Here is a 10,694-nt window from a genome sequence, read left to right as displayed (position 1 = left end):
ATACCACCAGTTGGAGTTGGGATGACTGGCCCCAAAGAAATACCACCAGTTGGAGTTGGGATGACTGGCCCCAAAGAAATACCACCAGATGGAGGTTGGGGGTTGACTGGCCCCAAAGAAATACCACCAGATGGAGGTCGGGGGTTGACTGGCCCCAAAGAAATACCACCAGATAGAGGTCCGGGGTTGACTGGCCCCAAAGAAATACCACCAGTTGGAGGATGGGGGTTGACTGCCACCAAAGGAATGCCAGTGGAAGGTTGTGGGCTCCCCGCCTGTCCCAAAGAAATAAAATTAGGAGGTTGGGGATTACCTGGTCCCAAAGAAATGCCAGTGGGAGGTTGGGGGCTACCCTGTATTAAATAAAAACCAGTGAGAGGATGGGGGTTACCCTGTCCCAAAACAAAAACAGAGGGATGTTGTCGGTTACCCTGTCCCAAAGTAATGCCAGTGGTATGTTGCGGGTTACCCTGCCCCAAAGAAATACTAGTGGGAGGTTGTGGGTTAACTTGCCCCACAGAAGAACCATTGGTGGGTTGTGGATCTTCCAAAGAAATGCCAGTGGAAAACTCATCCAGCTTTGTGTATAAATGAGTGTGGGAAGTCATTAGACGCAAGGGGCTTAGTCTTTGCATTGTGGCCTAGATGAAATAAATAAGTAAAAATACAGATTCAACACACATGCATGATTTTTGATTAAGAACTTACCAACAAACATGTTACTTATTTTTACTCAGCTCAATTAGCTTTTTAGTTACTTACTGAGTATCACTTTTTCGTATTAATATCCGTTTGTAATTCAAATCTCTTTTTTTTTTTTTTCAGGTAATAAAGCATGTAATTGTTGTTGATATTATTATTTCAAATAGGGGTGGGTACGGCCACACATAGGCTATATTACAAATTGCTGGGAAAATTGTTTAATAAGGTTGACAAGGTGACTTTGAGGAATTACATAAATTAAGTGATCAATTGATGCATGATATATCTGCACTGTAAGTGCCAAAAGGATATAATTTCTATATCTGGGGAAACTTGATTAATTTCACAAAACTTTGAAAAAATTAACCCGAAGAAATCTTATCAACCTTGTCTTTAATAACCTAAAAATATGCACTTACCATCCAATTGGAGTGATAGCCAAATATGCTAAGAAGAAGCTGCACTCCATTCATGTACTGCGATCGATTTCTTAAGCAAATAGCTACTGCCATCCCAACTGATTGTTGCCAAACACTATCCTTACGCCTGTTGACAGAACTGACCCGAAGAACGGCGTGTAAAAATGGAGCTTTGGATGATAATTCATCGTTAAATTTCTCAAAAGTAAAATTTAACAGTTTTTTTTTATCAGGCGACCTGACACAACTTGGCTCCTTTTTAGAACACATCGACGTGCACTCCTTGTCGATATCCTTTAACACGAGAAGCTGCAACTCTTTCTTTAAATTTGGCGATCGCCAGGCAGCATTGGCAATCTGCTTATAGGTGCCCCTTACAAGCATCTTTCCGAGGGATTCTAGCTGCTCTGGCACTTTTCTATCGAGCTTATTGGATGGCCATTCTATTCGAACACGCACTGATGTCGAAGAAGGCTTGTCGCTGGCCTTTGAATCTACTCGCTTTTTCGGCGTCGAAGCTAGCAGAGGCGAAGGGAATGGTTCAAAAGCGGCAGATTGTTCATGTTGTGTGTTATCGTCTTCCAATCTTGGACGTTTCGGCGAATTAGCGATCTGTGATGGCGGCTCCTTCGATTGGAAAACAAGTCCCGTTCTCTCCAGATTTGCAGCATAACTAACCCTCATTGATTCTTTTAATTCGTCCAAGCTCTGCTGTAAATTTTGTCTTTTCTTAAGTACGCCATGGCACTGTCTACAAATGTACTCTGACAGCGTGTACACTTGGAAAATCCAAATTTGCGAGCGCGATGTTTACATCGAAGATCGTCTTCTTCTTGCTGTTCACCAAAAATCGCTCGTAATCCTTCGTAATTTCTTTAAAACACAGTATACAATTGAAAGAGGACATTGAATTGCAAATGAGTTCAAAAGACAATAGTACACACGTACAATGGTTCGCGGGTAAAGTAATTTATTTACATATTTTGCATAAATTACTGTGACGTCACATAACACGATTGGCGCCAGGTTTTCGTAGACGTTCCTTCCCCTCCCGCTTTTCCTCGGGGGGGGGGGGGGGTACGGCTACACGTAGGCTATACTTATGGCAGTATAACGGCTGAGCAAATGCCATCCACCTCTTAATGCGACTAAGTAACATTGATCGTAATTATCAGGCGAATAAACGGACCAAAACCAAGCTTTAAGGTGACGAAAATTAGTGCCAATGTCCAGAAGTGTTTATACAAACACACGAAGATCGACAATGTTTTCCCTGTTGTTTACTGAATTCTGGACTCTTTCATGGGATGTCTGAAAGCTTTTTATGGATCAGAAGCAAGTATTCATGAAGAAAAGGCAACATTCTGTTAATCAACGCGATATTTTGGTTTGGTTTGATGGCTACGCTGAAGGCTTCGTGTTCTATGGCTGTCACACAATCTACGGAAAAATGTTACCTGGGCTCTCGCTTAAAAGGAATACAACTTGCAGCCAAATCATAAATACTTTGACAATAAACCATAGCTATTGGTTTTTTAAACTTATCGAAGGCGTTCAAATGGCGAAATCCGGATAATGATATCGACAGCAGCAGAAAAACCGTAATTTTTTGGTACTGGCCTGAGAGTGTGAAATCGGCCGAAGCGGCAAAAACAGTGAACCGTTAAAAAAAAATATATTCGCGGGTCCAATTTCAACACTGGCTTAAAACATATTCCTATGTATGGTGAGTAACTTGCAGTTTGTTTTGTATTTGTATCTTCCCGGACCCTTGAGAAAATGGAATTCGAAAATGCCTAGTTTTGCGGCTTTTGAAAATGTCGGGAAGCATGCCTTCTTTGTTTGCATGCAGATCGTGAATGATATACAGAGAAGATTTGTTCTAGTATGCATTTAAACAACCAAAGGACAAGTGTTATGTTGATGTAAATTGGAGTCTGTTGCTTGAATAAATCTAGAGATATACGCTGCTAAAGTTGACCTAAAATCACAACTTTTGTCACCCCACTGGGGCAATTTTTGGGGGGGTGGTCTGTTCTCGAAAACAATAAAGTCAATCAATCAAAAAATGTTACCATGGTTACTATTTAGGTAAGGCCTCCATACCGTATAAATATGGTGGAGATCGGTCGACCCCCTTCTTCCGACATTTTGCAATATTGCCTGGATCTCTCAGTCAGAAACTCTTAAATACTTGGCTGATTGATGAGTTCCAGCAGTCTCTCCACAGTAAAGGTGACTATCGCAAAGCACTTGGTGGAAACATGCCCATCACTGAGTAGGTATATGGAGAAGAACCCCTTGTTTTTGACTGGTGACTAGCCAACATGGTACTACAACAAAAAGATTAAAAAATGCTAAATTATTAGTTATTATTAAATCTTGTGGTTAAATAAATAATATAAAATTTGTGTGGGTTCCTTTTTTGAGATAGCATTACTATTTATAAGTGGAAACTTTCCTTTAAACATTTTGTGTGTAAAATTAAGGTTAAACATTAATACCCATTTACTAAACTAAAGCAAACTTGGCCTTAATTTTAACATTTTTTGTTAGAGGACACGATCAGCTGAATTATCACAGAAGCTGAAAATAATTTTGGAAATGCTACCCTCTCTACTGTTCTCCCTCAAGATATTCAGTCCATACCCTTAGCTTGCATTTCCAGTTGATCTTTAACTGCCTTAAGTAAAGCAACAATCAATAATAATCTAAATCAAGGAATGCTTCAAACAGCTAATTGGACTTTAAGCCTGGAATTATACACCTAAATATTATGCGACTAAGCCCCCTTGAGGACAATTTTGTGCAAAATATTGTAAAAGTTTTTTAGAGATAACAATAATAATACATGCATTTTTCTTACATCTACTCAACAGTGGAGACCCAATGTTGATCCAGATTTTCTGTTGTCCGCCGTGCCCTGGAAAGGACCCTTCCATATCTGTCTCAACTCCCAAGAAGATGTGGTGGTTAACTTCCGGTGCTTTTTTGAGAAGCTCTATAAATCTTTGTTTGGTGCCAGAAAAGTTCTAGCAAAAAAGCCAAGACCATATTGGATTTCAACCTTGATAATCACTGCCTTTGGTGGTTGGCTTCATGTCAAAGATGCTGTTTTTCCTGCATTTGGACAATGCAAGGATCCTGAATTTATATTTCTTGTTTTTCTTCTGGATGAATTAGTGCCACTGGTCTTCTTCTTTTATTCAGTGATATTCAGAGGGGGGGGGGGGGAATCATAACAAGTGGCTTGAAGCAATGATGCGCTTGGCTTTGATGTTCATCATCCAGCGTAGACGCCATTATGACAAGGCCACACTCTGTCAGCTTAGTGATCTTGTACACCACAAGAGCTTGGCTATGCCCCATTTTTCTGAAATCTTTGAGCAGGCCCTCAATGAGTTAACTGAAAAAAAGGTTGAGGTGTTTCACTCAATTCTTAGAAGGTACAAACACACAATTGCAGTAGAAACAATTACTTGAACATGTAAATGTACATATTAATTATTATCTATTTGAGTTTCTAACATGTACATTAAAAATTAATTATGCAATGATCAATTACATGTACACTGTATTCTCCAGCAACGTACAATGTACTGAACTAGAAATATCTGAAAAAGCAAAAATAACCCTATGCAATTTCACTTAACATTTAAGTTTTGATTGGTCAGTTCACAATATTTTTTTATTGTGTGCCCTGGTCTTTGTATAACACAATTTTAAATTAAGTTGTACCATGTTTTTTTTTCTGTTAGAGCTATACCTCCTGATGCAACAGCTGCTCAAGTCCAAGAAACTGCTAAGGCAATTAGTGGTAGCAGATATGAAGAAGACTTCAGTACCTGGTTCCTTCTCGCTAACTCCAGGGGTAAAGGAGACCGGAATTTGGAGGATTTGTCTTTCAGGGCAGCAGATTTTCTCATTAACTTGTTTGTGTCAGTGCAGCAAAACCTGGGAAATTCTTCAAAGATACCAAAAGGCCGTCGCAAGTATCAGGTAATAAGAAAAAAGGAAATAAAAAAAAAATTATTATGAATTAGGTTGAATGATGCAATACAAGTTCGTTCATAAGTTGAAAGATGTAAGAGAATTAATCTGATTACTTGGTCAATGCAGGATCACCAAGCCTACAGTAATACTACATGTATAAAGGTCTAGGCATGGTCTAAATATTCAAACTTTTTCCAAATTGCTATGTGTATCTTTATTTTTTCAAGAAGACAGACAATAAAATGCATTCTTTTCTAGCCATACTACCTCCCAACACTTGATGCTACCATAGACCAAAGAAGCTTGCCTTTGGGCTATGCCTGGAGTGGACAGGAACCGGATCCCCAGTTAGCCTGTGACAGTACAGAGTGTCTGTTAGATGATGATGACTGTTCGCTCCCGGTAACTTGCTTAAATTGTGGCTACAGTTTTCACACAGAAATTTGTTGCCGAAGTCTTCCTCAGTTAAAACAGGTTTTTTGAACCAAAGCCTCTTGATAAAAAAAACGCGAGGAACGAGTTGCACGCGTGTGTGACCCGCGCCTTCGAGTCACGTGATCAAAGCTTTCACAGAGGGCAGCCATCTTGTCTCGAAGACAGCTAAAAAGATTATTACATGATGAGGCATTTCTATTCCATGGTCGATCAAGTCCATGTTGAGGAAGAATCACAATGATATAGCTACAGTCTTTCCTTTGTGCACAACAAGAAAAACATCGAACGAGCCATCGAACGCCGAACAAATTTAAGCTATAATAAGCTTATGTTCCTCTTGTGAAACGGATATGGAACTTTTCACCACTTCTTTGGATTTGTGTGGCAAAATAAACATATTACATTCGAGAAAACTTGTATGGTTGTGAGGAGCATCACTCCGAGGATCTATTTAAATCAAACACAATGACATGGCTTCTTGGAAATAAGAGATGTAGAGTTATAAGACTTATTCATCATTCCCACATGTTGGGTGAGTATATTACACCAAATTCAATAATTTTAATCCTAAATTGTAAATTTATTAGCTTTATATTTCTTTGACTTATTTTATCAAATGAATATATTAATTATTATTCCAAGTTGCAAATAATCAGATGCAACATATTAGGGTTCCTCACACAAGTGTCACCCAAAATGAAAATACATTGTAGTCATGATTTATTGAAGGGCCTGTTTACAAGCAGCTAGGGTAACCCTAGCAAGAGGGTTAGAAGATAGCCCGGGTTTATAAGCAAAAATTCGCAGGTAGGGTAACCCTACTACCCGGGTCAACTTACACCGGTTGCGCTTCAGTTAACCTTGTAAAATGTTGTCGTAAGAAGCTGTTATTCAAAAATAATTTGGTTCCAGTGCAAAAATACGACAAATTGTGAATAAACATGATGTTTCTTGGTCACAATTCGCTGTTTTTGTCGGTATTTTAAAACATATTTAGCTTCTTGGAGCCAAAATAAAGTTGTCCCGGGTAGACGAGTTATCCCTAGCAGAGCGTTTACAAGGTGCTAGGGTTACCCTGGCGCTTGGGTAACCCTGACGCTCAGCGACGGTTACATTAAGTCGTAAATCTTCCATCTACAAAATACTGACGCTCCAGCACACAAATGAGCCTTGCTGGAAGAGGACAAAATAAGCTAAGCCAAATTAAACAAATCTGAACAAATGAAACACCACTTAAGTCGATCCAAACAGAATCAAACTCGTTTTCAAGTTCTTTCACAGTTTCATACTGATCTCTCTCGATGAAATTCAAAACACAAGCCAAACTGTCATCTTCTACTACTTCCCAATCGTCCTTCCAAAAACACACTCTTTCATCCACCATTTTGAATTTTTAGCGTGCACCTTCGACGTCACGTGACAGGAAGCCTTGACATATCGTGAAGGGACTGGGTCTTTTCCAGACACTCTCCTTTCGAGGGACTATGAATTAACAAATGGTAAACGTCACAGCGTGTACTATCGAGTTACAGATGCACGCGGGAGGTTGCTAAGCACGAAAGAAGCGTACGACCAGATACGCATAGCGCAAATATATCCAAACTAGGACGATTCAGCTTATATATACTACAGACGCCAAAAAGGGGAAAAAAACGGATGTATCTGTGAAAAGAGTTTGTTTGCAAGAAACGAAGTGTCTATTGGCAGCGTGATAAATAGATGTATCCATGGGCAGCGTTCGTTTACAATAAAGGCGTGACAAATTGAACTCAACCGTTAACTGGCGGCTAACTGGCATGACCAAAGATTAGGAATGTGTTAAATGTTTGATATGTTAAGCCAACAAAACATAAGGATTTTCCAGGATTTTATTAGTCCGGGCAAATCGACTCTTAGTCTGGGCGAATCAACTCTATGTTTATTATTTAAAACTTAGCAACATTTGCGAATCGCCTTTATTGAAATTGGTTATATATCTATTTATTATGCTGTTTATTAGCACCTATCATTCTGTCTATTGGCAGCTTCTGCAGTCCCTGTTTCATGTAGTATACGTATGAGGATGTCTTTCAAAATAATATCGCTTAATGTAAAAGGCTTAAGCAATTTTAGGAAAAGCCGACAAGGCAAAGAAAACATTAGCTAAAAGGTTAAGTGATTCCAACACTTTTCACTATTACTTAGTTTTATTCCTTACGGTCAGTGATCTCCTAGATTCTTACGGACAGTTCAAGTTTTAGCCTTTTGACTGAGCGAGGTTTTACCTTTCAGGTGCCGTTGTTTTTCCTTTTTTATTCTGTTGTTTTTAAGTCGTTCTAGCCATTTTATTGTAATGAAATCAGAAATCATCTTTGTAATACACCCAAAATATGAAAGGAATGTAAGCGTACAAACCCTTCATTTGTACCTTGATTTTCAGAATTGCTATTTTATTAAAGCTACTAAAGGTCTCCTCGTTTTGGAGAGAGGTGCAGTATTGCGTATTATCATTATATCAGGACTAATAATCAATTATGATATATCACGTTTTTTTCTATATGTTTCTTCTAAAGGATAGTGCTATTATCATGATATATCTTTGGTGATATAAGGGGTTGATTTTTTGATATTCCGCAATGGGGTTTTCTCTGATTATAAAGATATGTTATCATGATATTATCAGAATACTTAAATAAGTAACTATTTCTCTTTTCCCAGTGATAGAGTGATAAATCATGATATTATCAGAATATTTAATTAACTAACTTTATTTCTCCTCCCAGTGATATGGTGATAAATCATGACATTATCAGAATATTTAATTAAGTAGTATTTCTTCTACTCCCAGTGATATAGTGATAAATCATGATATTATCAGAATATTTTATTAAGTAGTATTTCTTTTCCTCCCAATGATAGAGTGATTTATCATGATATTATCAGAATATTTAATTAAGTAGTATTTCTTCTCCTCCCAGTGATAGTGATAAATCATGATATTATCAGAATATTTAATTAAGTGGTTTTTCTTCTCCTCCCAGTGATAGAGTGATAAATCATGATATTATCAGAATATTTAATTAACTAACTTTATTTCTCCTGCCAGTGATATAGTGATAAATCATGATATTATCAGAATATTTAATTAAGTAGTATTTCTTCTACTCCCAGTAATATAGTGATAAATCATGAAATTATCAGAATATTTAATTAAGTAGTATTTCGTCTCCTCCCAGTGATAGAGTGATTTATCATGATATTATCAGAATATTTAATAAGTAGTATTTCTTCTCCTCCCAGTGATAAATCATGATATTATCAGAATATTTAATTAACTAACTTTACTTCTCCTCCCAGTAATAGAGTGATTTATCATGATATTATCAGAATATTTAATGAAGTAGTATTTCTTCTCCTCATAGTGATAGAATGATAAATCATGATATTATCAGAATATTTAATTAACTAACTTTATTTCTCCTCCCAGTGATATAGTGATAAATCATGATATTATCAGAATATTTAATTAAGTAGTATTTCTTCTCCTCCCAGTGATAAATCATGATATTATCAGAATATTTAATTAACTTTACTTCTCCTCCCAGTAATAGAGTGATTTATCATGATATTATCAGAATATTTAATGAAGTAGTATTTCTTCTCCTCATAGTGATAGAATGATAAATCATGATATTATCAGAATATTTAATTAACTAACTTTATTTCTCCTCCCAGTGATATAGTGATAAATCATGATATTATCAGAATATTTAATTAAGTAGTATTTTTTCTACTCCCAGTGATAGAGTGATAAATCATGATATTATCAGAATATTTAATTAACTAACTTTTCTTCTCCTCTCAGTGATAAAATGATAAATCATGATTTTATCAGAATACTGCACTTACCCTAAATCCTAACCCTAACCCTAACCTAACCTAACCTAACCTAGCCTAACCTAACCCTAACCCTAACCCTTACTCAAACGCTAGACCTGAATAACATTGCCTCTGAACTCTAACCCTAATTTTAAACGATAACTTACATTAACCCCAGACAATCCCAATACGTAAATCTTACCCGCATCTTACTAAATACGTATTTGAAAGTTGCAAGAAAAATGACGCAGTACAAACTAAATATTTTCTGGTTTGTGAATGACAGCCATTAAAATGCCAAAGAGTGAGTTAAAAAAAGCCAAAATCGGGTGTTACGAAAGTTAATCTTGCCGTGTCTAAAAGGAGTAAATAGCAATGTGATTATGTAGTTTTGTGGACAATTTTGATATTATCACGATATATCATAATATCATTGTGTCTGTTATTGCTTGAGTGAGATTTGAAAATGATAGTGATACATGATATGATTCTAACTTGATAGTGATACCTTGATAATGATAATTTAAAAATTTGATAACAAAAAGTATTCTAGCAAATATCATGTAAATACGATATGATAATGATATTTTTGATATTTAAAACGTAAAAATATTTTTTGATATTATCATACAGTTATCACCAAAATATCACTGAGATATCAAAATATCAGTTATCAAACTAATGATATTCTATCATGATATTTTGATAAACCGCAATCCTGCACCTTAGTGTCGTTTTGCTTATTGCCTGCTGATATCTGTTCCACATTGAAATTCTTACACCAACGACCTTTTTAATTTTAATGCCTGAGTCCTTAAAGAAGCTGAAAAGAAAGGCTACATTGGAAGCGCTCAAGAAATTTGCCAAGTATGTGAAGGACACATGGATCACCAGCACACCTGGCCACTGAAATGCTGGCCCGTCCATCAGAACCAACAGCGATGTGAAAGGTTGACACAACGTCCTAAACAGAAGAGCCCAGGGTAAGAGTCAGCTGCCGTTGTACATGTTGATCGTCCTGCTGCTCTCCTCACTGGCTCTCATGCATATCAAGTATCAGTATGCCTGTCGATCTGGACGAAATTATCAATCTATTTCAAGGCCTTCACCCGAGGATGATGCAATTGTCAAGTTTGCTTTACGAATAGTCCTGTAGTGAATTAGTTAGTAAGTGGCCTCAATATATCCTAGTGACCTAGTATTATATGTAGTTAAAATAATCCCATCGTTGAAAAATATTTCCTTGACAGGCGTTCGGGATTTGATAAATGGAGTATCAATAGACGA

The 10,694-nt window shown here is 37.0% G+C and overlaps 2 protein-coding genes across 2 annotated transcripts; one reads left to right on the top strand and one right to left on the bottom strand.

Moving 5' to 3' along the window:
- Positions 1 to 387: 387 nt before the first annotated feature.
- LOC144647880 (uncharacterized) lies at positions 388 to 1,892 on the bottom strand. The gene is made up of 3 exons (XM_078507570.1): positions 1,122 to 1,892; positions 488 to 641; positions 388 to 392 (listed from the first exon to the last, which is right to left on the bottom strand). Exons 1-3 carry the CDS (start codon positions 1,803 to 1,805, stop codon positions 388 to 390), a joined length of 843 nt encoding a protein of 280 aa, XP_078363696.1. The 5' UTR covers positions 1,806 to 1,892.
- Positions 1,893 to 4,270: 2,378 nt separating this feature from the next.
- On the top strand, positions 4,271 to 5,597 carry LOC144647879 (uncharacterized). The gene is made up of 3 exons (XM_078507569.1): positions 4,271 to 4,567; positions 4,880 to 5,120; positions 5,373 to 5,597. The coding sequence occupies exons 1-3, from the start codon at positions 4,380 to 4,382 to the stop codon at positions 5,595 to 5,597; spliced, it is 654 nt and encodes a 217-aa protein (XP_078363695.1). The 5' UTR covers positions 4,271 to 4,379.
- Positions 5,598 to 10,694: the final 5,097 nt, after the last annotated feature.

This window comes from Oculina patagonica, chromosome 4 (assembly GCF_052425735.1).
Source record: "Oculina patagonica isolate OP01 chromosome 4, crgOcupat, whole genome shotgun sequence".
Lineage (NCBI taxonomy): Eukaryota > Metazoa > Cnidaria > Anthozoa > Scleractinia > Oculinidae > Oculina > Oculina patagonica.
The sequence above is the reverse complement of the archived record's forward strand: the minus strand, read 5'-3'. Positions and strand labels throughout refer to the sequence as shown.

What these genes read in the sequence shown, in the direction of transcription:
- LOC144647880 (XM_078507570.1), bottom strand. Translation starts at nt 1,805, where the DNA reads ATGAGGGTTAGTTATGCTGCAAATCTGGAGAGAACGGGACTTGTTTTC. An exon ending in GCTATCACTCCAATTGGATG is followed by an intron (nt 642 to 1,121) that starts GTAAGTGCATAT and finishes TATTTCATCTAG; the next exon opens with GCCACAATGCAAAGACTAAG.
- LOC144647879 (XM_078507569.1), top strand. Translation starts at nt 4,380, where the DNA reads ATGATGCGCTTGGCTTTGATGTTCATCATCCAGCGTAGACGCCATTAT. An exon ending in TTTCACTCAATTCTTAGAAG is followed by an intron (nt 4,568 to 4,879) that starts GTACAAACACAC and finishes TTTTTCTGTTAG; the next exon opens with AGCTATACCTCCTGATGCAA. An exon ending in AAGGCCGTCGCAAGTATCAG is followed by an intron (nt 5,121 to 5,372) that starts GTAATAAGAAAA and finishes ATTCTTTTCTAG; the next exon opens with CCATACTACCTCCCAACACT.